Source organism: Acinonyx jubatus, chromosome A1, assembly GCF_027475565.1.
Source record: "Acinonyx jubatus isolate Ajub_Pintada_27869175 chromosome A1, VMU_Ajub_asm_v1.0, whole genome shotgun sequence".
In the NCBI taxonomy this organism is placed as follows: Eukaryota; Metazoa; Chordata; class Mammalia; order Carnivora; family Felidae; genus Acinonyx; species Acinonyx jubatus.
Window position 1 is genome coordinate 154479337 of NC_069380.1, and position 27566 is coordinate 154506902.

The 27566-nt window shown below is 36.8% G+C and overlaps 2 protein-coding genes across 10 annotated transcripts in view; one reads left to right on the forward strand and one right to left on the reverse strand.

Annotated features, from left to right (window-relative positions):
• Positions 1 to 13373, reverse strand: part of KIAA0825 (KIAA0825 ortholog) — a 382909-nt gene extending 369536 nt beyond the window's left edge. For 3 of the 5 annotated variants that reach the window (XM_027037906.2, XM_053221670.1, XM_053222285.1), the window contains exon 1: positions 13232 to 13373. The gene's annotated coding sequence lies outside the window, so the exon portion shown is untranslated. The remainder of the gene's footprint in view (positions 1 to 13231) is intronic. The other 2 variants (XM_027037922.2, XM_027037913.2) reach the window with 2 other exon arrangements.
• The window catches only part of SLF1 (SMC5-SMC6 complex localization factor 1), an 80981-nt gene continuing 66783 nt past the window's right edge, over positions 13369 to 27566 (forward strand). For 2 of the 5 annotated variants that reach the window (XM_053223565.1, XM_027037947.2), the window contains exons 1-4: positions 16950 to 17877; positions 24674 to 24787; positions 24948 to 25023; positions 26158 to 26398. In XM_053223565.1, the coding sequence (XP_053079540.1) occupies positions 17821 to 17877; positions 24674 to 24787; positions 24948 to 25023; positions 26158 to 26398 (488 nt within the window). In that variant the 5' untranslated portion in view covers positions 16950 to 17820. Of the gene's footprint in view, positions 13503 to 14234; positions 14354 to 16949; positions 17878 to 24673; positions 24788 to 24947; positions 25024 to 26157; positions 26399 to 27566 lie in introns of those variants that run through there. The other 3 variants (XM_015065339.3, XM_053223369.1, XM_027037932.2) reach the window with 3 other exon arrangements.

Sequence of the window (27566 nt, forward strand, 5' to 3'; positions counted from 1 at the left end):
GGCAGAGAGAGAGAGAGAGAGAGAGAGAGAGAATCCCAAGCAGGGCTCAGACCCGCAAAACGTGAAATCATGACCTGAGCCAAAAACCAAGATTCAGACACTTAACAACTGAGCCACCCAGGTGCCCCAAGAACACATTTCTAAATATCAAAAAAGAAATCACAAAAGATTAAAAAAATTTTTTACTGGGGCGCCTGGGTGGCTCAGTCGGTTAAGAGTCCGACTTCAGCTCAGATCATGATCTCGTGGTCCATGAGTTTGAGCCCCAGGTCGGGCTCTGGGCTGATGGCTCAGAGCCTGGAGCCTGCTTCAGATTCTGTGTCTCCCTCTCTCTCTGCCCCTCCCCCGTTCATGCTCTGTCTCTCTCTGTCTCAAAAATAAAATAAAAAATAAATAAAGTCAGAGAATCTCAATCTATAAAAAAAAAAAATTACTGAATAAGAGTGAAAATACAGTATGTCACATTTTATGGGATACACAAAAAGCATTATAGAAAGGCAACACATAAGATTACAGCAGAAATAAATGAAACAGAAAAGCGAAAAGCAATAGAAAAAATAAAGCCAAAAATTCGTTCTTTGAAAAAATGAATAAAATTGCACACTGTTACCACGAGTCATCAAAAAGAAAAAAGACACAAATTATCAAAATAATGAATAAAAATGGTGTCACTGTTGACTATGCAGAAATCAAAAGGATTATAAGACAACACAATTAACAACTTCATGCCAACAAAATAGACATGCAGATGAAAAAGACACATTCTTAGAAAGACATAAATGAGCACAACTGACTTAAGAAGTAAGGTGAAAACTGAATAGACCTAAAGCAAGTAAAAACATTAGTCATTCAAAATCTCCACATAAAGAAAAGCAAAGTCCCAAGGGCTTCAATGGTAAATTCTATGAAATAAAAAAATGAAATAATAGCAACATTTCACAAACTATTTCAGAAAATAAAGGAAAGAAATCTTTCTAATTCTATGACAGTATTACACTGACAGCAAAGCCAAACAGATACAACACAAGAAAATAAAACTGAAGACTAAAAACCTATGCTAAAAAAGAAAGATATGGGGCACCTGAGTGTCTAAGTCAGTTAAGCGACTGACTTTGGCTCATGTAACGATCTCCCGGTTCACAGGTTTGAGCCCTGCATCAGGCTCTGTGCTAACAATTCAGAGTCTGGAGCCTGCTTCAGATTCTGTATCTTCCTCTCTCTCTGCCCCTACCCCACTCATGGTATCTCTGTCACTCTCTCACAAAAATAATAAATAAGCATTAAAAAAATAATAAAGAAAGTTCTAAAATCAATACCCTAACTCTCAATCTTCAGAAAATAGAAAAAGAGCAAGCTAAACCCAAAGCAAGCAGAAGGAAAATAAGGATTAGATTTGAAGTAAATAAAAATAATAGAAAAACAACAGGGAAAATCAATCAAACTAATCTTGAGTCTTTTAAAAGGTGAACAAAGTTGACAAACCTTTAGGTAAACTGACCTCCCCCCCCAGTCAAAAAGATAAAAGACTCAAATTATTAAAATTAGAAATGAAAGAAGGGATATTACTCACATTACAGAAATAAAGAGATTATAAGGGGATACAATAAACAAATGTGTATCATCAAATTATACAATCTAGGTGAAACAAACTCTGAGAAAGATACCAAGTATTGAAATGACTAAAAATTTTTAAAAAATATGCATAGACCTGTAACAAATCAAGAGATTGAAGTTAATATCAGAAATCTTACCACAAAGAGAAGCCCAGGGCCAGGTTGGCTTTATTGGTGCATTCTACCAAATACTTAAAGAGGAATTAACACCAAACCTTCACAAATTCTTCTAACAAATAGAAGCGGGGATACTTTCCAACTCATTCTCTGAGGTCAGTATTACCCTGATACCAAAACCAGACAAAAACATTACAAGAAAACTATAAACCAATATAAAGGCAAAGATACTCAACAAAACATAGCTAACTGAATCCAGCAACATATGAAAAGAATTATATACCATGACTAAGTAGGATTTATCACAAAAATGTAAGGTTGAATCACACACAAAAATGAATCAATGTAACACACTTTATTAACAGAATATAGAACAAAAACTACATAATGCTTTAAATAGATGCAGAAACGAATGTGTGGAAATCCAATAAGCTTCCATGATGAAAAACACTCAACAAACTAGGAATTGAACCCAGAAGCTGACCTCATACTTAATAGTAAAAGGCTGAAAGCTTTGCCGTTACAGTCAGGAACAAGACAAGAATATCCATTTTTTATTCTTCTAGTCAGCACTGTACTGGAAGTTCTAGTCAGGGCAATTAGGAAAGAAAAGTAAATAAAAGGCATCCAGATTTGAAAGGAAGAAGTAAAACTACCTTCACTTATAGATGACAAGATCTTGTATGGAGAAAACTCTAAGGAAACAAACCCCATGATTGAAGCTAACGAATACATTCAAAAAGTATGTAAGACATCAGACAAACAAAAATCAAACTGTATTTCTATATGCTAGCAATTAACAACTTGAAAATGAAATTAGGAAAACAATTCCATTTACAATAGCATCAAGTAGAATAAAATACTACACTTAGGAAAAATTTAACAGAAGAGGTCCAAGACATTCATTGAAAACTAGAAAACCTCATTGTGAAAACTTGACTTAGCCCTAAGTAAATTAAAAGTCCGTATCTTATGGATTGAAAGATACAATATTGTGAAAGGGGCAGTAATTCCCAAATCAATCTACAAATTGAATGCGGTCTCTATCAAAATCTCAGGTGCTTATTTTGCAGAAATTAACAAACTGATCTTAAAATTCATATGGAAATACAAGGGACCCAGAATAGCAAAAACAATCTTGAAAAAGAAAAAGGAGAACTCACATTTCCCGTTTTTCCAAACTTAGGACAGAGCTACAGTAATAAAGACTGTGTGACATGCTATACTTAAGGATAGAGATATAATCAATGGAATAGAATTGATGGTCCAGTAATAAATCCATACATGTCCAATTGATTTTTGATTAGAATTTCAAGAAAATTCAATAGGGAAAGATTAGTCTTTTCAAGAAATGCTGGTGAGACAACTGGATACCAACATGTAAAATTGTCAGATTTTTTCATCAAAAGACATACAAAAATTAACTCAAAATTGATGAAACACCTAACTATAAGCACAAAGTATGTTAATTAAAAAAAAAAAAGCCACAGGTATAAATCTCCTTGACCTTAGATTGGGCAATAGTTTCTTAAAGCAATAAAAGTAGAATTAACAAAATAAACAGGTAAATTGGTTTTCACAAAAATTAAAAACATTTGCACTTCAAAGAACACCATCAGTAAAGTGAAACAACAATCTACAGAATGAGAGAAAATATTTGTAAATCAAATACCTGATAAGGAAATAATATCCCACAACCTATAAAGAAATTATTATAGTGCAACAATAAAATGACAGGTAATTCCGTTTTAAAATGGCAAAGGACTTGATCAGATCTTTTCTCCAAGGAAGGCATACAAATGGCCATTAGGTACACGAAATGATGCTCAGCATCATTAGTTATTAGATAAATGCAAATTGAGACTACAAGAGGTACCACTTCACAATTCACTAGAATGGCTATGATGGAAAGACAATAGCAAGTACTGGGGAAGATGTGGAGAAACTAAAACCGGCATAAACTGCTACTGGGAATGTAAAGCACTATCCCTCGCTTTGTCAGTGGGAATATTTCCTTAAAAGCACTTTGCATTTTGTAATTATTTTTATAATATCTTTCAGGAGACTGAAAGCACATGAAAACTGGTTTGAGGTCACTTTGCTTCACGTGAGTATGTTAGGGCACTTGTCATTCTGTACTACCTGCAATTACTGATTTGCTTACCTCTTTCAACCACTAAACTGAATTTTAATATTGGACTGTGCATTTTAAAACAAAAATGTGTTTGTTTATTTATTTATTTTGAGAGAGACAGACAGACGGCAGGGGGAGGGGCAGAGAGAGAGGGAGAGAGAGAATCCCACGCAGGCTCCAAGCTGTCAGCACAGAGCCCGATGCAGGGCGAAGTGGGGCTTGATCTCGTGAACCATGAGATCATGATCTGAGCCAAAATCCAGGATCAGACACTTAACTGACAGAGCCACCCAGGCACCCCTGGATTGGGCCTTAATTTTTGCACCTCAGTACCTATTCAAGTGGCTGACACAGAAGAAGCACAAAGGAAAAGTTAAAGTGATATCAAAGTGTGGTACTCAGATCCTGGATGGAGCCCCAATATTCTTTCAGGGCATTCAAAATTTCAAAACTATTTTCATAATAAGACGTATGCCATTCACTAGATAGACATTTGTACTAATACTGCAAAAGCAATGATCCCCAGGCCCAAACTGCAGTCCTCAAACTGTATTAGTTGTATCAGTGGTCTATTGCTGCTGTACTAACTTCCCACAAATTTATTGTTCTAAAACCACAGAATTATATCATCTGATAGTTCTCTAGGTTAGAAGTCTTGAAATGGGTCTCACCACCCCAAAAGGAAATGGGTCAGGAGAGCTGCATTCCTTTCTGGAGGATCTGAAGAGGATGCATTATTTCCTTGCATTTTCTAACTTTTAGAAGCTGCTTTCATTCCGCGGCTCATGGCCCACTTCCCACCTTTTCTATTTAGCTTTGTGGGTTGCGTCCTTTTCATACTGGATTACTCTGAATTCCTCTTCAGCCTCCTTCCTCCACTTTTGAGAACCATCATGATTATATTGGACCCATTTGGATAATCCAGGATAATCTCACTATTATAAGGTAAACTGATTAGCAACTTTAATTCCTCTTTGCTATATAATCTCACATATTCACAGGTTCCAGGGATCAGGATGTAGGCATCTGGGGGCAGGGCAGGGGGGAGGGGTTGGTATATCCTGTTTTAACACCTTAGTCCTAGTTCTTCAACCACACAATTGGAATAACAAGTAAAGCCAGGTTTACTTGATAATGTCCTCAATGAGGCAGTAAAGATTAGTAATTTTATGAAGTCAGCCTGTGAGTACACCACACATTTTTTTTCAAAATTAACCAAATTGAGCTCTCACTTCAGGGAAAACATTAGACAACATTTGTTGCCAATGATCAAATTACAGCTTTCAAAGCAAAAATAAGAATTTTGGAAAATTCATATATTGTCAGAGGGAGAGGTTCCCAACATTTAAAAATTTTCCTGATGAGACTGCTGGTAATATTAACAAGTAGGATTTTTTGATCATGTATAATGAAAGGTATTAAGATTTGGAAGATCAGCATACCTCAATGAATCAGTGTTTTCCATATGGCCAATATTTTATGTAACAAAATCATATGTTTATAAAAGAGTCCTTCAAAGTGCGAGATAGACCAGTAACAGATTACATAAAGTTCATTGACAGGGTTTCAGATTTCACATTGCAATTAAACTTTAAGAAATCCTACTTACTAAGTTTGGGTATAGGATCAAAGAAAAATATTCACAATGATCTGAAAAGGCCATTTAAAAAAATCCTTTCTTTTCCAACCAGATGTCTGTATGAGGTTGGATTTTGTTCACTTCAATCCAAAACAACTTATCACAACAGACTGAATACAGAAGCAGATCTAAGAATTCAGCACTCTTCTTTAAGCCAGACATTAAAGACACTGCAAAAACATAAATACCACTCTTCCATTAAAACTTTCTTTGGGAATATATAATCATCTTTTTAAAAAAATGCTCTATAAGTTAATGTGTCAGGCTTTATTATTGAATTAACTACTTTTTAAAAAATATTTAATTTTAAGTTATAATAATAAATATAAGTAGATAGAATTACATACATAAAAACTCTTTTTGAGTGTAATTTTTAATAGTGTAAATTACTCCTAAACCAAAAATTTGAGAATTGCCTAGTAAGATAAAGGAGAAAGCCCCAGAAAGATCATGATCAGATAAAGTCTATCAAAGGAATAAGCTGAGGCAGCCACACTGGGCTAGCAGGATAGAGAAGACAACATAAAAACAGGGCATGGAAGGAGGGCTCCATTTACAAAGAGCCCCACCCCCAAAGTCTTTCCCGGTCAAATCTATGATTAGCAAGGACAGAGCTCGCCCTTGAGAAGCTAAATTAGCCCACAGGCATTTGTGAGGGCAGGTATTAATATATGCTAGAAAAGGAAAGAATGATGTTTTACAAAATTATAGAGGAATAAATTAACATGTGATTATCCACAAAACTTGCATTTAAAAATATTAGTGTGAAAAAAATATCAGTGAGCTGGTCTAAAATAGCAAGAAACATGGATAAAAAATGTCATCATGCCAATGAAGCCCAGAATAATATTCACTGCTATCAGTAAAAATTAAGACTTCATCAGTAAAATGCTTCTCAAAAAGAGCTCCTATCACTCCTCAATTTAAATTACATAAACTCCAGACTTAAACTGTTGGATTAGCTGTGTTCCCCAAAGGGAAAATGGAAAATTCAGGTCACATGGTACGGATGCTAGAAACAGCTACAACTGTACAATGTCTCTGACACTCAATGAACGGCCTGAGTCAGAGAAGAGCCCTTTTCAGTAACCTTAGCAAACAAACAATGAAAGTGACAGAAAAGGACGGCCATAGTAACCAACTGGAAAATAGAGTAATTACGTCCCCTAAATAGGACAAACAAGTCTTTTCTTGGAAGCATGATTAAAAAAAAAAAAAAAAAGAGCCCTAAATTTAGATTCTTAAGACCTAACTTTTGGCTCAAGTCGCATTTCCTGAGTTACCTGGGCAACTTAAACTACCTTTTTAGTTTTCATTTCCTTATGTAAGATAATAAAGTTAGTCTAAATCTCTTGCTTTAAAATTCAACTGTAAAGCACAGTAACAAACACATCCTGTATCCAAATCCTAAAGTCACACACATCTAAAATAAAAATACACGCTAGTACTCACCAAACAGATGAGTTATAATCTGCCATTTGAAAAGCACTGAATTGATTGACATCCACAATTGCTTGTTAAAAACAAAGTGAGGGGGTTGCCTACAAAACTGTAATATCATGATCTTTTTAACTACAGAAGTATGTTTGGGAGGAAGAAAAATGTACATTCACAAAAATGGATATTTGGGCTAATATTCAACTATGGATATTAACATTACTCCGGTTTTTGAGATTGTATTTATTGGATACCTGAATTTAGAAAAATTTTTAAAGTTAATTTATTTTGGGGGGGGGGGGCAAGGGAATGAAGTAGGGACAGAGAGGGAGAGACAGAATCCAAAGCAGGCTCTGCACTGTCAGCAAAGAACCCAACACGGGGCTTGATCTCAAGAACTGTGAGACCCTGAGACAAAATCAAGAGCCAGACCATTAGCCCAATGAGCTACCCAGGTGCCCCATGAATTGAGAAATTTAAACAGCATATTGTGTTTGACTACCTGATGTCAAAAAATCAGTTGCTTAGCTAATGTTTGCATTTTTCCAACTGCTATTTGGATCTTATGATTCCTCAACTGTTCACTGGCTAACAAAACTGTGTCATAAAATATGGGAAGTTGTTGATCTAAGAATATGTCCCTCAAATGTTAATAATGTCAATGTTTGGCAGCAGGGATTGTACTTGTCTTAGAGGAGGTTAGGGCAGACAGTAAAAGTAAGAGTTGAGGGTCACCTGGGTGGCTCAGTCGGTTGAGCGTCAGACTCTTAATTTCAACTCAGGTCATGATACCAGGGCCGTGGGATTGAGTCCCTTGTTGGGCTCCAAACTCAGCATAGAGCCTGCTGAGGATGCTCTCTCTCTTTCTCCCTCTGTGCCTATCCCTCCACTTACTCTCTAAAAAAACAAAACAAAACAAAACAAAAAGAAACAAAACAAAAAACCCAGCTCTTAAAAAAAAAAAAAATCAAGAGTTTAAGTTTAAATACACTTGTAAATTATAGCATGTGACAACTACAAATTATTTTTATTAATAGCTAACATTATATTGAGCACTGGGTAACATGACATTCCTCTCTAACAGATGACTTTGGATCACATATTCCCCATTGTGCTGTTGAAGCTTTCTTAAAACAGCACAGCAGTCTGACTTCCTTGCTCTTTCCCTTCCTCCCTCCCTCCTTCCAGCCTTTGCAGGTGGTCAGACCTGCACTGAGGCCTGAAGGCACTTCCCTCCTACTCTTGCTGCCCCTTCTTTATCTTTCACAGGCCTCTTCCCCAATAAACCTCTAGGAAGTCTAAACCCCTCTTGGGATCTGCTTTTCCGGGAATTTGAGCCAACAAAGAAAGTGAATACAAGTCTTGCCACCATATTAAACTCTATGCATCATTATTAAATCTTCGCACAAAACTTATGAACACGTTATCACTATTTTCATTTTAAAAATAAGGAAACAAACACTAAGAACAGAAAAATATCTTTCCCAGAGTCTCACAACTAGTGACAGAGCTGGGATTTGAACTGTTTGCCTTCAGAGTTAGAGCCCAGACCTTATTTTAAAGCAATTACGCTACATTAAACAACAAAACTAGACAAATCCCTAACAACATTCTTTCTGATGCCTGTGTGCTTTCACACATTATCACACTTAATCCTAATAAATCTATAAAGTTGATATTAGCACTTGACAGATGAACAAATTGGAGCTCAAATAACTTAAGTAAATCCTTTCAAATCATGTGTAAGTTCATGAATTTGAGCTCATATGCAGGTCTTATCTGAATTCAGCTGCTTTACATTTTACTGTTTTGCCTAATTAATCAAAATAACTTTTTTTTAGTTTTAGCTAATTTTGCTGAGAATGTGATTCAGCAAAGAATCCACCAAATGATTTAAACAGCTATATGTTTCTTCTCTCTCTGTGAGTACACGGGTATTCATAAATATTATAGATACTCTATTAGCAACTTAAGCCTGAGCCACCTCTCTCCTTACTGACTTGTACCAAAGTTTACAGGAAAATTGCTGGGGCACTGTTTCAAAAACCTGTCTCCAATAACATGTCAGCAGTTGAGGATGGCAGGCAGTATTCTGTTCACACTTCCTGATACTTTTTAATATTTCTATGCTGATTTTTACCTTTATCTCTTGATTCAACTGCAGACTTTTGTGTGCACCACTCAAAAACTTCCCTTAACCAGAGTCACCTGAAGAGGTATGTCAGGCGTCTGTAGAATCATCATGTCTAAGGATTAATCCCTGGTTGTTTCCCAGCCTCTAAAAGAACACAGCCTAGCAGTACTGTGCAGTACGTCAGTCAGAGCTGCGTGTTGGAAGTAAGTCAGCAACATATGCAAACACTGGAAGGTGGGTGAGGCAATGTGCGGGGGTTTTTTGGTGTTGTTTTGTTATTTTGGTTTTCTGTAGCAGAGGCCTGTGGAAGATCTTCCAAAAGTGGCAATCCTGGGGATCTGCGCGCAGGCAGATCAGGAAGAGGAGACCCAAGACTGACCCCATCGTGGAGGTCCTGGACCCACTCCTGGGAGGAAAGAGGCAAGGGTCCCCTACCCAGTGACTTCAAATGAGGAAACTGAGGCCTAGACACAGGCAGGTAGTTGCTCAGAGTCACAGACATCAGTAAGGGGCAGGAGCCACGGAGACCAGGAGTAGAAGACCTCACGGCTTCAGAGAATCCCCACCCCCAGCCAAACCTGAACCCCCAACAGCATCTCAGCTAGGTGCCAGTGCCCAGCCCCCACCCTGTTGGAACAAAGAGCTTATAAACCAATCCCCACACTACTGATGTGAATCCATGTCCTCTCAGGGAGAAGCCCCAGAAACGCAGTGCTAGATGGACCCTTAGAGTCCCCTCCCACCTCTGGCTGGGCCTGAGCCCTGAGTCTCAGCCATCCATTCACTAAGAAGCACAGGACTACTCCCTAACCAGGTGAGCAGATTGGGGGTAGGGGGTAATAGGCAGGTGCTGGATTGGGGCTGGAGTAGAATGGACAATTTTTCATTTATTTTTAGTTGATTTGTATAGTCTCTAATTTTTAATCTATAACACATGAGGGTGGGTTTAAATGATCTATAAAGTCCCTTCAGCTGTAAAATCCTCTGACTTTAGCTGACTCCCAAGTATTACTCTGAGTATTTGAGAAATGATCCTCAGAGAAATAAATTTCCCTTTGTGTATACACCTAGTTAGTAGATGAGCCAGGATTAAAATCCAAATAGAGGCAGTATAGCAAAGTGGGTAAGGTAGTGGCCTCTGAAGCGAGCAATGGTTCAAATCACAGCTCTGGCACCTGATGATTATGGTAACCTAGGACCATTTGCAAGCTTATCTTTGCTTTAGTTTTCTCATCTGTAAAAGCAGGGTAATAATACTCTCTATATAGTTCTGTGAGTATAAAATAGAACACTGCATAGCAGAGTGTAAACTACAATAAATATTAGGTATTCTCATCTCCCATCTCACTGTCCCATTTTCTTCGCAAGGGACCACACTGCCTTTTAAGGATGAGTGTGGAGTGGACATTACATTTCAGCATCAAAGTGAGTTTCGATAAATAAGTATGTGGTAAGACCCTTTAAAAAAAAAACGCATGTACAAATACTTCTCTGTGGATAAAGAACATTTTGAAAAGCAATCACTCCTTCAGTAAATGTTTACTGAGCCCCTACACTATGCCAGACACTGTGCTAAATGCTGAATATGGGATAATGGACAAAAGATACAGTCTCAACCTTCATAGCAGTAACATTGGATTGAAAACAAACACCTGAGATCTACCTATGAACTACACAAAGCAAATACCTTTCACACAGTGAAGTTAATACAATGTAATAAAATGAACATTAGTATTTGAGACTAGCTGTACATATATACTTGTGTTTATAAAATAGGATATTCTTTATAACTAAGTTCTATGTTATTTATAATATTGGTCATTTCAATGAAATTTTAGTAAATTCCCTGACAATTAGGCTACTTCTTCGCTACATAAAATAGAATACTGGAACGGGTATGTTTAATTAAGGATACTCTCTTAAAATGTGTGATAAGCACCATCTGTCTGAGGTTACATGAATGAAATGTAACAGTTTTGCTAATAACCAATAAATAGCAATTCTTTACAGGGCATTACAAAGTTCAATTTTATGAAGTTTGTGCTCATTCATTTTCTCTTTTTAAAAAAAAATTTTTTTTAATGTTTATTTTTTAGAGAGAGAGAGAGAGCACACACGCGTGAGTGGGGGAGGAGCAGAGAGAGAGGGGGACACAGAATCTGAAGCAGTCTCCAGGCTCTGAGCTGTCAGCACAGAGCCCCATGTGGGGCTTTAACTCACGAACAATGAGATCATGACCTGAGCCGAAGTCTGATGCTTAACTGGCTGAGCCACCCAGGCGCCCCTCATTTTTCTTTTTCTTCGTGTGTGTGTGTGGGGGGGGGGGGGGGAGAGGGAGATAGAGAGAGACAGAAAGAGAGGAAACACCTGTCTAAAAAGACAGCTGATATTCTGGCGTTAGAGTCATCTATATCCTGATGGTCTTTAGATTATTTACATTTGTTTGAGTTAGGAAGCTAAAAGAGGCCAAGAATCAACATAGAAAAGAAGCCAGATTATTCATATGACAAAGGTACTTCATGGTGATACCTTAAATCCTTAATACATTCCTTAATCTTTAATACTTTAACGTAAGGAATCCGTTAACCCATTAACACATCCCTAAAATCTCTTTATACTCCAGTTTTGCTATCCCTCTGACTTCTGAATGTGACATACTGTCTATCCGATTTTACGTGAGAATAAAAAGAATGATTCTGTTATAGGTATTTATGAGTATAAAGCACAGTAAAAAGAGCCCAAGTTTAGGTGTCACGTAGACTGTTCAAATCTCAATTGTGCCATTTGATTATAAAATTTGTGGGAATGTTTTTCAGTCTCAGTCACAATGTTTTTGAGTCTCAGTAGAAAACGTTGGCAAAACAGGGATAATACAAGTTTTCTTGTAGAATGGTAGTAACTTCAAGGAATGTACCGTGCCTGGCAAACGCTAGCTATTTGTGGTATTAGTCGTTGGCTGTATAAATTTCAAGGACCACAAATCAAGGGCAAGAATACCAAAAGATCACTGCCTGTCTAAAAGGCTAGTTGCTATATTGACACATGTAATTTCCCTTCAATTATTTACAATCCTTTCAAATGGAGAACACAAGTTTAAATAAACATGGTAAAATTGGGACCGAATGAGGATATTATAAAAGTTGGTTGAACTGTGAATCAACAAGGAGATCAGAATATCAATGTGCTGTCCTAAATATGGTTGCATGACTCTCAAAAGGTAAAAAGGAATTTGGCTAATGCATCAGGGGCTTTTTTTTTTTTTAGGGTAATTTCTAGAACTCTTTTTGGAACCGGCTGTTTGGGAATAAAAATCAGCTGCCTTTTAGGGGGAAAAGTAATGATTTAAATAGAAGGTGCTGAGGGCAAACTACTTACCTGAAGAAAGTGCATACATAAAAGTGAAGTAGCCAAGGTTCCCTAAATGACATATTTCAAACCTTCCACTGAGAGAACACCTTTCCTCTCATCATCTCTCCATCGCAAGCAATTTTCTCTTTACAATTATTGTGGGTACCTCAGTCTTCAAAATTCTCCCCAATCCTTCATTACGGAGGAAACCTGGAGCAGAGCAAGAGCACTTCTGTCTGAAGCTACACATACTTTCCCCCTCGTGATCACAGGTTTCCTAAAGCTAAAACGTACATCTACAGTCCAGGAGCTCGTGGTAGTCAGGAAAACAAAGCACCTTCTTACCCAATTCAAACAGCGGCGGGAACGTTTAATTCCAAACATGAACGACTCCCTCATCCCAAACATTTGTAAAAGGTGCAACCCAAGGCAATGGAAACAGCCAGGACAAGGATGGTAAAGGAGCTCTCGAAAATCGAGAGTGACTAAATGCTGCCAATGGGAGAGTAATGACACTCCTTGGATACTGGACGACTCGCTACTACAAATCGCGGTACACATTGTCTTTGGCCTCAGGTGGGATTCCGAGGTCGAGTTCCAAGTTGGAGATGGACTGTCCTCGTGGAGAACGGGGTGAGCCGGAATCCCGGGGCCTTTTCCAGCAGCAGCGAGTCAAACGCTTTAGGGCTGGATGCAGACTCCTGGTTCAACCCTCTCCCGCTCACTTCTTGGTCTTGCTAAGATGCTACACCGGGCCCCGACCGGTCGGAACTATCAGCCCCAGGAGGCAACCCAGAAAAATGACTTACCCGTCTCCCACGTCTGACGCACATCTAGCAGAACCTGGCCCACCCGCCAGAACCCAGTCAGGCACCCGCTCGGACCACCCTGACGACGGATCGAGAGCGTCACTGACAACCACCCGGAAATGGTACCATAGCTTCCGGGGCCGCCTAGCGCGCGGCGGGAAATTATTTCCCAGAGCCCGGATTAGTGAGGTAGCGAGTGCTGCAGCGGCAGTCGTCTCCCCTGTCACCACCGCCACCCGAGGGAAGCAGCCCAGACTCTCCGGCAGGGAAGGTAAAGGGCCTCAGCTCGGAAGACACAGTGTACCCTCTCTGGGGTTGTTTCCTCATTGCCCCCGAAGTTTCTGCGGCGCCCGGCTGTGAGATTGGGAAGGGGCTGGGGTTGAGCGCCGGCGGTGCCCGCTTCTCCTGCCTTCCGCAGCCACCATTCGTTCCCACTCGCCCGGCCTCGCTGAGCTCTGCGCCCGCGTTGGTGGGCTGCGGCCGCAGACCCCGCCCCGCTCCGCCCTTGCCGCGGCTGGGACCGCCGCCGGGAGTCTCCGCAGTGCAGGGCTGAGCGGCTTCCCCCGCCTCCTGTTTGCGCAGCTCGGCTGGTCGATCTTCTGCCAGGAAGGCGCTAGGCCACCGGCGTCTCTCGTTTCCATAGAACCGACTGGGACGCCTCTCGCTGAGTCTCTTGGCTGCTTTCCATAATTTAGCGTCAGTGCAGGTGGCTCGGATCCCCCTGGCCCACCTACCAGTGACGGGGAAAGTGGTGCCATTCTTTTCTCCCTGGTAGAATTTTTTAACATAACCAAATGGTAATAATCATGTATTTGCGGCTACTGTATGCCTTTAAACATACGCACACACTTTTCCTAAAAGAAGGGTGTACGTTCCTGGAGGTTATAATATCTTAGCTGCCTGAGTCTGGGAACAAGACTAATCATTTTCACATTTCCTCCCACTTCCAAAGTGTCTGATTAAATATTGAAAAAAAATTTTTTTGGTTTGTCTCAGATACTTCCTGTCAGGATTTGACCCAGAAATTAGATGGAGCCTGATTTTTGGAGGTCACCAGCTCTTTTTTTTGACAAATGACTATCCTGTCCCCCTCCCCAATTTTTTTTTTCGTTGAGACTTTAGGTATGAACATTTAAATTGAATTTACAGTAGACGTGTGACGACAGAGTGCCTAGTGAACTTTTTGGTTTATGTTAAGTTATGCCTCAGTACCTAGAAGTATCTATTGATATGCAAGGTGTTCTCGTTTTAGGAACTTTTCATAACTTGTATTGCAGGTGTTCAGTACATAAGTTGAATATCGGGGGTGTGTTTTTATGTCTAACTTGACTATATCTGATTTAAAGAGTATTGTTAATTTAAATGAATCAGGATGTTTTAAACACTTGAATGTATAAATTACTGTGAAGACCATTAGCCTTCAAGTAATGCAGATAAGCCCCTTTTAGATCTGTTTTCTAAGTAACGATTTTTTTTTTTTGCCTGTTGACTTAGGTTCAATTGTATGGTGTATATTTTCTTGCTTCCTTAAAGCAGAAAGCATAATCATGTGAAACAGTCTTTGAAACAGTGGTTAAATGTGGCTACCTTTCATAATCAAAATTCATATCTCTTATGACTTCATAATAGTATCCAAAATTTTCATGGAAATGTTTTTTTTTTTTAACCAATAGTATAGCTTTATTAACTAAAGAGTATTTTTCTTATTAATTCTAAGGTAATCTTTTCATTGCTTAAACACTTTTTAAAATGAACAATTGCATATAGACTGAATAATAAAACCTAAAGAAAGTACAGAATCCTCTTTCTCAATAAGACAACTATAATGAAATAATGTAACTGTTGTAATTGTCCATAAATATGCTAATGGAAAACATATCCTGCACAATGTATTATGTACTCTTTCTAACCTTCTAAGGACATCTTATTGCTTAAAAGTAAAGTCTCCCTGAAACTTTTTTTAAGTTATTTTTTAGAGGTTTATTGATTTTGAGAGAGTGAGAGCATGAGCAGGGGGCAGGGCAGAGAGAGGGAGAGAGAACCTCAAACAGGCTCCATATTGTCAGTGCAGAGCCCGATGTGGGGCTCCAACTCAAGAACTACAAATCATGATATAAGCTGAAACCAGGAGTTGGACACTTAACCAACTGAGCCACCCAGGCGCCCCAAAATATCCCTGAAACTTTTTTTTAATGTTTATTTTTGAGAGAGAGAGAGAGAGAGAGAGAGAGCGCTCGTGCACAGGTGGGCAAGAGGCAGAGAGGGAGACACAGAATCTGAAGCAGGCTCTCAGCTGTCAGCACAGAGCGCAACATGGGCCAAAGTCAGATGCTTAACGGACTGAGCCACCCAGGTGCCCCTCCCTGAAACTTTTAGGTTGACTTAGTTTTTACTTTCTTTGTATCAAAATTACTTTCAAATAGGCTGTTTCCTTGTTCTTGATGGAGAAAAGCCCATATGAATTAGTCTAGTAATTAATTCATCTGAGATCCATTTTGAAAAGAAAATAATGAAAATTTACTTTTTTGTAATAAAAAAATGGCACTCTTTAGATTGTTCCTAGAAATGCGTTGAAATTTTAGACATCAGTGTTATTTTTTTAATTATGTTTACATATTTTCAGTAATACTGTTCATTTAAATATCTCCTCACCCTCATAGTAGATTCCTTTTCCTGCAGTATATTTTTCTCTTGTACTAGCTAAAAATAGGTTAATTTGTAAAATTATAATGTGGTTAAAAGTATTAGGCTAAATTCTGAAATTTAAGTTCGTGGTATTGTAGAAAAGGCGTTTAGAAACAGAAACAGGCAGATCTTTGAACCAAACCTTGGTTTCACCATTTTGCTAGCTGTGTACCCTTGAGCTAGTTTCTTAATCGCTAAGATTCTCTAGTATCCTCATCCGTATAAGAAGGGTAAACAGCACTTAAATTGTCACTAAGGGAAGGAACTAACATGTAGTATACAGACTATAGTTAGGTCCTCATTAAGAGTGAACTCTTGCTTGTTTAACTTTATATCTTATGCTTCTACTAAGTAATTAATACAAAGTTCCTAGTGTACTTAAAGCAGGTTTGACTTTCATCCCCCATAGCTAGCCAACATAGACGGTCTATCCATTCTTTTTTCCCTGAACATGGCCCCTCTTGTCCATCTTGTTTCCTTAAGGGTGGCTTTATCCATAAAAGTAGCATCTCCAGTGCACTTGTTCCTTGTATGGTACTGGATAGATAGAATATCTCCATAAGTCCTCTTAGCCTGCCATTTCTTCCTCACCAGAGTCATTCTGCTGCAACTTCATTTGCTCCCTCTTCTGCTAAATTTACCGTCAAAAAGACTGAGTATGACTGCTCCTTTCCCAAGTAATGCCATTGGAATAAGAGCATGCCTTTGGTCTCACCACTGGAGACCTATACACACTGGAGGCAAATACACACAAGCACACATATTTTGTATCTTTAAAGGAAGAGGCAGGAATGGACACTACATCTTTAAGAAAAAAATTCCAAAGGCCAGCTGAATGAAATTAAAAAAGGCCTAATTTGGCTGTTAGGCCAAGAGGGTACATACAGAATTCCTAAATTTCGCTTGATGTTACCGCATTCAGAGCCAAACAGTAATCTACTCACTATGAATAAAGTGATTTGTATATACCTTTTGTGATACTGGTTAAAACAGAGATCCAACCCTTTGACCCTTTTTCACTTATTTGCTTTCCCTGTTAAACGCTTTAGGTAGGAGAAACCATGAAAATCTTAAAACTCTTGACAAAGCAGCAATATTGATTGTATTTAAGACTGGGTATATCCTTTCCAGAAAAGGGAAGTTTAGAAGTGATTTTCTTTAGTAGATTTAAAATCAAAAGAGAGGTAGGTTTAAAAGCAAAATAGTTCCCTAGAATAACATTAAGAAACTTTAGTTTTCAGTTTTCAGTTACTTACTGGTTGCCTTGAAAGGATGAAGAATATTCACTGGCATGGAAAAATGAACATGATAATATTTTAAATAAAACTTAAAATACAGAACTATATCATCTCAGTTTTGTTTATATATATATATGTTATTTTTTCACATACATAAACTTTTAAGTAAATCCTTTATCTTAATTATTAGCATACAACTTAAAGGATGCATTATGGTTGATCATAAAATCAATGTAATCAGAGGATCAGACGTTTATGCTTATTTTTCTACCACAAACTTTGTTGAGCATCCCTGCCCATTTTTTGCAGCACTTTATTCTTTCACTCAGTGGTTTACACCCTAGTTTTTTATCCTCCCTCCTGAACCAGACCTTTGCATTCAACTATATTCCTACTGTATTGCCTCTACTTCTCCCTGACTTCTCTTTTCTATACACTCGGTCATATTCTTCAGTTATGTTCTAGCTATGTGTCATTGTAAAGAATTCATAGACCCTAAAAAGCTAGTACATAATAAAATGTTCTTAATTATGATGAGTGCTATAGGTTTATTTGCATTTCCAACCAACACCAACTGCACAGGAATTTCAGGCATCAGGGATAGGCCCATGTGGGAGATATTTTGGGAAAGTCCACACCACAGAGACAGTTGCTTTCTCTGCATAAATGCCAGCTCTGTTCACAATCATTATCTGCTTAGTTGTGTGTATTATATGGTTCAAGGTAAGTAACTATTTTTTTAAATACTATGTTTAAAAAAATTATTACAAAAGTATTTTCTTGTAACTAAGAATCTAGTGTGTAATTTTTCACTTTTTGACGGTAAAGATAAAACCTTTAACTTTAAATAAATGCTCTCTGTTTTCTCTTCTTTTTGTTGTGTTAGGATAGTAGCTTCTGTGTGAATGCTTGAAGGACCACTCCCTACAAGTTCTAGAAAAAGCTATCATTTCCTTAGAATACCAATGATAGAATTATATTGCAGCATGTTTACTTACTCTCTTGCACTGGAAGACATCTGGCAGTTAGCCCTTGATCCTCCGTACCCCAGAACATATCACCCACATAAAACTTGACCCTTCTTATAAGGACTTTGAATTATTTGAGTCATTAGTAGTTATTAAACCAGTATTATATAATCCTCTCTTTGGGCTTATTGGCATATCAGGCTGTTGTTTCTTGTTTTCTTAATCCTGCAGGGTCATAGGAAGAATCATTAAACCACTGATTTAATAAATATAAATAACACTACTCATGTATCTATAAATGTCTTTTTCTATGTATACAAATATCAATTTTTTCATGTATCTGTATGAATTATATCAGTGATCCAGCCCATAAGTTTGTCATAGGATTATAGTATTAAAAAGCATTGCTAAATCTATTGTAAACTGTTACTTAAACTAGAACACTTGCTAATAGGATGCTACTCGATTAGGTTAATGGAATTTATTTTTATTTTTTTTTCATGTTTATTTATTTTCAGAGAGAGAGAGAGAAGGAGGGGGGGAGAGAGAAAGAGAGAGAGGGGAGAGAATTCCAAGCAGGCTCTGTGTTGTCAGTGTGGAGCTTGATGGGGGGGCTGGAACTAACAAACCCCATGAGACCATGACCTGAGCCAAAATTGAGTCTGGATGCTCCATCGACTGAGCCACGCTGGTGCCCCCGGAATTTGTTTTTAAAAAATTGTGCTAGTTAGTTTGTGCCATCGCTAGGATTCACACTTCTGTGAAAGTTTAGCTAATAGCCCAGTTTTTCTGATAAACTTGTAAATAAGTGCCCTTTATTTTTATTTGTTTTTTAACATTAGTATTTGCATAATGTTTGAATCAGGACATGCTGTTATTTCACACTTCCCTTCTTCTTGCTTGTTTAGTTTCAGTTTCATTTTTAATTGTTTTTCAGAGGAAAGAAATTGCTTTAAAAGAGCTTTCCTGATTTCTATTAAGTAGTTGGTCCTGTTTTCATTTTACTGTGGACTCTTGCTGTGATAGAAAATGCTGTTAAATATACAAAATGGATGTATTTATTCCACTGCAAACAAAGTATGATTTAAGATGAAAAGTTTGCATGATGCACATCCAAGTCATTTAATAATTTATACATCAAAATGTGCGAAAATGCCAATAATCATAAACATTCCGGGGCCCCTGGGTGACTCCGTCAGTAGAGCACTTGGACTCTTGATTTTGGCCCTGGTGATGATCTCATGGTCGTGGCATGGAGCCCAGCGTCTGGCTCCATGCGGAGTGTGGAGCTTGCTTGGGATTCTCTCTCTCTTCTCTGCCCATCTCCCCAACTTGCATGCTGTCTCTTTCTCTAAATAAACATTAAAAAAATAATAATAAACATTCCAATTATAGAATAGCTGTTAATTAACTTGATCGAAAAGAGGAATATAGTATTTTTCCCCCTTGTAGTTCTATATAACATCTAGTTCTCAGGAAGCAGAAGAATAAAATTTAAAGGACAATCTTTAAATAGAACATTCTGGATAATAATGTTACAGTGATTTTGTATTCATTGCTTTCTGTATGTATATTCTGATTATTTAACAGTCTATATATGTCAATATTTTAGAAAAGCCAGATGAGCAAAATTTTAGGTTTTTAAAGCTAATCAGCCTCTCTTTTGGCAACATTTCTTCGAATAGCCTACTAAATAGCTTTTTGAATCTTTAAAATAAACAAAATAAATGTAGTAGGTAATATAAATATGACTAAAACACTTGTGTTCCTCTGATAAAAGTGGCTCTCAAGAAATATAAAAAGTTAGATTGCTTTTCCACTAGAATACCGAGATGATCTTCACCAGTATTTTGAATCTCACTTACCTAATATTTGTTAAAGGACCTACCATTTTCTTTTTGTTTGTTTTAATTCTTTTTTATTATTCTTTGGGGGGCACCTGAGTGGCTCAGTTGGTTAAGCATCTGACTTTGGCTCACGTCATGCTCTCTTAGTCCATGAGTTAGAGCCCTGTGCCTGGCTCTGCCCTGACAGCTCAGAACCTGGAGCCTGCTTGGGATTTTGTGTCTCCCTCTCTGCCCTTCCCCTGCTCTTTCTCTCTCTCTCTTTCTAAAATAAACATTAAAAAAAAAAAAGAAAATACCAAGATGATCTTCAATGGTGTGTTGAATTTCACTTACCTAGTATTTCTTTTTTTTTTTTTAGTTTTTTTTTTTTTTTTAACATCTATTTATTTTTGAGAGACAGAGAGAGAGACCACAAGCAGGGGAGGAGCAGAGAGAGAGGGAGGCGCAGAATCCAAACCAGGCTCCAGGCTTCAAGCTGCCAGCACAGAGCTCAACGTGGGGCTCGAACTCACGGACCGTGAGATCATGACCTGAGCTGAAGTTGGCCACTCAACCAACTGAGCCACCCGGACACCCCACTTACCTAGTATTTCTTAAAGGACCTACCATTTTCTTTTTTGCTTGTTTTTTTAATTGTTTTTTTAATTCTTTTTTAATGTTTTTATTTAAATTTCAGTTAACACAGTGTAATATTGGTTTCAGGTGTACGGTATAATGATTTAGCACTTCCTTACAACACCTGATGTTCATCACAAGTGCGCTCCTTATTCCCTATCACCTATTTAATCCCAACTGTTTTTTTTGGTATGCCTCCCTCTCTCTCTCTCTTTTTTTTTTTTTTTTTTTACTTTGCTCATTTTTGTTTCTTAAATTACATCGATGAGTGAAATCATGTGGTATTTGTTGGTCTCTGACTTATTTCACTTAGCATAGTACTCTCTAGCTCCACCTATGTCGTTGCAAATGGCAAGATTTCATTCTTTTTTACGGCCGAGTAATATTCCATTGTATATATACCACATCTTTATCCATTCATCAGTCTATGTACACTTGGGCTGTTTCCATAATTTGGCTATTATAGACAATGCTGCTATAAACATTGGGGTACATTTATCCCCAATAAAAAATTATATATATATTTTTATTCTTCGGGTAAATACTATTGCAATTGCTGGATCATAGGGTAGGTCTATTTTTTACTTTTTGAGGAACCTCTATACTGTTGTCCAGAGTGACTGCACCAGTTTGCATTCTCACCAACAGTGCAAGAGGGTTCTGCTTTCTCCACATCCTCACCAACAGCTGTTGTTTCTCATATTGTTGATTTTAGCCATTCTGTCCCGTGTGAGGTGATATCTTATAGTTTTGATTTGTATTTCCTTAATGATCAGTGATGTTGAGCATCTTTTCATGTGTCTCTTGGCCATCTGGGTGTGTTCTTTAGGAAAATGTCTATCATGTCTTCTGCCGATTTTCTAATTAGATTATTTGGGGTTTTTTTGCATGTTGAGTTCTATAAATTCTTTATATATTTTGGATACTAACCCTTTATCAGATATTTCATTTGCAAATGTCTTCTCCCGTTCCTAAATTGCCTTAGTTTTATTGATTGTTTACTTTTCTGTGCAGAAGCTTATTTTGATGAAGTCCCAATATTTTATTTTTGCTTTTGTCCCTTGCCTCAGGAGACCTATCTAGAAAAAGGTTACTGCCTCTGTTCTCCTCTAGGGTTTTTATAGTTTCAGGTCTCACATTTAGGTCTTTCATCCATGCTGAATTTATTTTTGTGTCCTGTGTCAGAAAATGTTCCGGTTTCATTCTTTTGCATGTTGCTGTCCAGTTTTCCCAGCATCATTTGTTGAAGTGACCATCTTTTTCCCATTGGATATTCTTTCCTGGTTTGTCAGAGATTAGTTGACCATATATTTGTTGATTCATTTCTGACTTTCTAGTCTGTTCCACTGATGTGTCTATTTTTGTGCCAGTACTATACTGTTTTGATGACTACAGCTTTGTAATATAACTTAAGTCTGGAACTGTGAAGCCTCCAGCTTTGCTTTCTTTTTCAAGGAGGACCTATCATTTTTTAAAGGAAATTTGCCTGAAGGATTTATTTATATCCATAGAATTAATAGAAGCAGCATTTCTCCCTACTTGTGGTCATATGCCTTGTAATCCACTTGTGGCTTTATTTTACATGTGTTAATGTGTTCTGCATCAAACTGAGTCATTGTTTCAAGCAGCAGAGCATATTCTTTGTAAAGTTTTTTATATATTACCAGTCTATATAAGTGGATATTATCACTCAGCAGCTATGTCATATATCCCATAAACATGGTTAAAGAGATTTATAAGGAGTTCCTTCTGCAAGAAGCCACTTATAATTTACTTAGTGTTGGCTGTATTTTCATGAGTGGTTTTTCATATGATAACAAGCCCTGTTTTGTGCATTTTACAATTTTGTACCAGAACCTTTTAACTTTAAAAAAAATGTTTCATTGAGGAACCTTATCCTTAGAGACACATTCTTTATGTTAAGTATCTGGATTTTTAGGATTTTAAAGAGTTAATGCATTACATCCCTTTCCCTCTTTTGGAGCCACTAGAGAAATAAGAAAATTCATTATTTTGGGGCCAAAATACCAGCTTTTTTACTGATTAAAAATTGGTTTGGAAGAGTTAGCTTTGTGTAATTCAAGTGTGCTTCTTAATACATAATCTCAGAATTCATTTACCCACCACACTGCAGGATTACTACTGGCAGTTTCTTGGGACATGTCAGAAAGCATTAATAGGAACTTGTCTTTGCAAGAGGGTGGTCCAGCAAAGCATACATATCCAGTTAGTTCTCTCAGGTAACTTCTCCTCCCAAAGCAAGGAGTGATGAAAGGTAGAGAGAAACCAGGCTTATTTCCAGCTGAAGTTCTTCCTCTTAGAAACCTTAAGCAAAGAAAATGAAGCTTCACTCATAACCCTGAATAGTGCTTTTAATTGTTCACAGTGAGACTTTCTTTCAGGTTTTACTCAAGAATGAGTCTCAACTTTTACTTAAATACATATATGTATGTATAGTTCATATATATTTAGTACCTATATACGTTTGGTCTTTGACAGTAGACTTTCTAAAAAGAACACTTGTCTTGTACTCGTCTTGTTCTATGTAACATTTGTCACCAGCTGTCTGTTACTATTCCCGGCCTCAAACAGGTATAATTTTTTAGTTTCCTTTTAATTGTCTTTAAAGGGTCAGCTGCTTTTGCTCTACGGCATTAATTAAACACTAATTTAGAGCCATAGTGACATAATTGTTAGAGAAATGAAAAATTACCAATTTCTCTAGTCCCTGCTTTCTTCATCTATAAAGAGTAGATTTTCTATATGATACTATCTAGTTCTGAAGTTCTGATGTCATGTAAACAAACAAAATTCTGTATTCTAATTAAAAATACTGTGAGGGCGCCTGAGTGTCTCAGCAGGTAAAGCATCTGACTCTTCATCTCAGCTAAGGTCTCAGAGTTTCTGAGTTCAAGCCCCACATTGGTCTCAGTGCTGGCAGCACGGAGCCTGCCTGGGATCCTCTCTCTCCCTGACCCTTCCCTGCTTGTTCTCTCTCTCTCTCTCTCTCTCTCTCTCTCTCAAAATAAGTAAATTAACTTTTTTAAAACATTTAAAAAAATAAATAAAAATACAGTGAGGTGTAATCTTTTTTGCTTAATAAATGTGCCTCTTCAAAAACAAAATGTTTTATGAATAACATTTAAATGTAGATTAAGGTTCCTATTAAATGTAGATTAAGGTTCCTATTAAAATTAAGGTTCCTATTAAAATGTAGATTAAGGGGCGCCTGGGTGGCTCAGTTGGTTAAGCATCCGACTTCGACTTCGGGGGCCCAGGTTGGTGACCTCACAGTTGGTGAGTTCGAGCCCCACATCGGGCTCTGTGCTGATGGCTCAGAGCCTGGAGCCTGCTTCAGATTCTGTGTCTCCCTCTCTCTCTGCCCCTCCCCTGCTCTGTCTCTCTCTCTCAAAAATAAATAAACATAAAAAAAAAATAAAATAAAATAAACTTGAAAACTGATTTTTTTTTTTTCAGTTTATTTTGTAGGTGATGAAACTAACATATAGCAGAGTTAAGAAATGTATATTAGGAATAGAATCCAGGTTCATTATATGTACCTACTACACTAAGTTACTTGGTGTAAATGATGTGGGACCATAAGTTTTATCATCTCTACTTACTTACACATACTCTCAATTTATATCCATAAGCACCTTAAAAATTGTTATAAGATTAGGTTTCATTGTCCATATTGTACTTGTTGCATAAGACCTTAACAAAAAGAGTGCTTTTAAAACGAAGCTAGTATTATTATACTAATATTGTTTAAATATCCCCTTCTGAAGAATTGTATTCATTCATCAGTGTTTTAGTGTCAAGTGATGTTCTGATGGAAACTTTCAGTGTTCAAGATAGAAAAAAAAAAAATCTATTTACAGTTGTATTTTGAGAAGATAACTTTATAAACCAATTTCTATTGAACATAAGCAATCTTAACAGTGGTATTGACAATATAGCCTTAGATGTTTAATTCTTTTTATGTTTAAGTTTTATTTTTTTTATTTTTGCACTCATAGTTTAAAAAATAATGTCAATCCTGTGAATAATATCTTTAACATATTTTATCTTTATGTGTATATATGTTAGATGGAAGATGGTGCTCCAAAGCATATCATCCAGATGACGGGATTTAAGATGGAAGAAAAGGAAGCTCTAGGCAAATTGCTTTTAAAACTAGATTGCACTTTTATTAAGAGTGAGGTGAGTACAGAAACTTACCAACTATTTAAAATAGAATTGAAAAATAATATTGGCCTAAGAATGATAAAATGTCCTCCTGATATTATAAGAATAAAATAAATGTGCTATAAAAGAAATCTTACCTTAGTAACGTTTCTTCACTTGGATTTTTTTCTTCCAGAAATACAAAAATTGTACACATCTTATAGCTGAACGTTTGTGTAAAAGTGAAAAGTTTTTAGCAGCTTGTGCAGCAGGTAAATTAACTAATTTCCTCCTTGAATGAAAATCTTCATGTGAAAAAAGAAGTACCTTCATCACCAAAAGATAGTATGCTTATTATATCAAATAAATGTGGTTTTTCCTGATATTTTTCTGAAAATATGTTATAATATTTTTTTGTTTTATTTTTCTAAGGAAAACTTTGTAACACACGAAAATGTATCAAAGAGGCATAAATCCTTAACTTTACCAAAGACTTAGTGTCTTACATAAATGTTTTATGTCAGAAAAAAAAAATTAACAAAAAAGATAGGCACAAAATGCCAAAAAAAAAAAAAAAAAAGCTTTTCTTGAGGCTTCAGTGAACTGTTCTAGTCAAGTTTTCTTTGATCTGTCGTTGAAAAGAGACTTTGTTCTCCTTCTACTGCCTCTGTTCCCACCCATGCTATGAAGCAATGATCACGCTGTTTTGTTTTTCTAAGATTTTAATTCCATAAGTCCAACTTGGGATTTAGTGTCCTCCCTTCTATCTTTGTTATCCTTGATGTTCCTTTTATTGTTTCTTTTACTGTGATTGATCTGGCATGTCATCAGTCCACTAATTTTCAGAAAAAAATTATATATAATGCCAGTAAATTTATTATTTTTTAGAGTAACTCACCAAAAGGATACTTGGATTTATTTTTATATCTGAAAATGAAAACCTATACTGTCCATGCTGTTGAAAACAATTATTGATGCCCAGTTAAAGAAGGTGCAAGAGTGTTTGTAAATTTCTTTTACAAAGTGTAACATTGCTGTAAACATCATTGCAAAAGTTATTAGCATAGGAGGAAAAATATAAATCTCAGCCAAATTGGTGAATAGTAATAGTAGACATAATTTAAGTAATACCACATGTATTTTATTAAGCCTTGGGTTTGTATTTTCTTCAGTAATGTTTTTAGACTTAGAATTATTATGAGAAAAATTACATACAATGTTCAGTGACATTGTAACCCTCTACCAAAAATTTGGGGAAACAAACATAATTCAAAGATCGTGTTGGCAACATAGCCTAAAGGTCTCATGTTGAAAAAGGTCAAACTTTATTTGATATTTAGTCCTTATTGTTTACCATTCATTAGAACCAAAATTATTTTCTGATTGACAGTTGATTTGCTTTCTAGGAAAGTGGGTACTAACTAAGGACTACATAATTCATAGTGCCAAAAGTGGCAGATGGCTTGATGAAACAACTTATGAATGGGGCTATAAAATTGAAAAAGACTCTCATTATTCGCCTCAAATGCAATCTGCACCTAAAAGATGGCGTGAAGAGCTGAAACGCACTGGTGCTCCAGGAGCCTTCCATAGATGGAAAGTTGTCCTCCTTGTTAGAGCTGATAAACGAAGTGATTCTCTTGTAAGGTAAGATGAGTTCAATCTCATGAAAGCTAAAGCAATGAACAAAAAAAAACAATTTTGGTTTGCATGAATACCTTTTTGAATTTCTTTGAAATTTGTGATTTAGTCCAATTGAGCTATGATGATTTACTCTTTAAACTCAGAGTTAAGTCATTCTGTACATTTAAGTAAATGTGTCTACTAGAACAAAATGTATTTTATAGTATTGATTTAGATTACTCTTGGGGTTTCTGTTTAACTTTCCATGTTATTTGTTTTGGGTTACTCAAGCAAAATAAAACTTAAAAGATTTTGATTTTAGTTTTGAAGCAATTTAAATTTTTATAAGTATTACTGAGGCTTTTTCTGGGTCTATATAGTGCAGGCTTCATGGTTCATACTGTTTCCTTTGTTTCTTCCTGTTTTTTACATCGTATTTTTAAAAGTCTTCTGAGTAAACTGTATTCTGGGACTGTGATAACTATTAGGGGTGATGCAAGGGCCTTTTGTCACCTGTACAGAAGTTTTATTTATAGGTAAGTAAAATGTATCCATTTTAAGTATACATTTTGATGAATTTGGACAAATTTATATACCCATGTCCCCCCCCCCCCCACACCCACACTACTGTCAAGATCTGTAACAATTATGTAATTCTACAATGTTCCCTTGTATCATTGCACATTTAATTTTGCCCCACCAATGTAAGACAACCATTAACTTCCTTTGTGTCACCCACCACACATTAAATTTGTCTTTTTTTTTTTTTTAAAGTTCATGTGAATGGAATTCTGTATATACTCCTTTGATATAGTTTCATTTGCTTAACTCATTATTTTTGAGATTCATCCAGGTTATTGTATCATCCAGGTTCATTACTTTTTGTTGCTTAGTAGTATTTCACTTAGCAGATGTATTGCTGTTTATTCACCCATTGATAGACATTTGTTTTTTGTCTTTGTTTTTGTTGTTTTCATTTGTGCTAATATAAACAAAGCTGCCATGAACATTTGAGTACAAGTCTTCATGTATATTTGTTTTTATCTCTCTTGGGTAAATACCAAGAATGAAATTGCTGACTGAGATGGCAGTTGTATATTTAACATTATAGGAAAATGCCAAACTATTTTCTGAAGTTGTGTAAGATTTCAGTTGCTGTGCAATTACTTTGACACTGTTGTCCAAATATCAC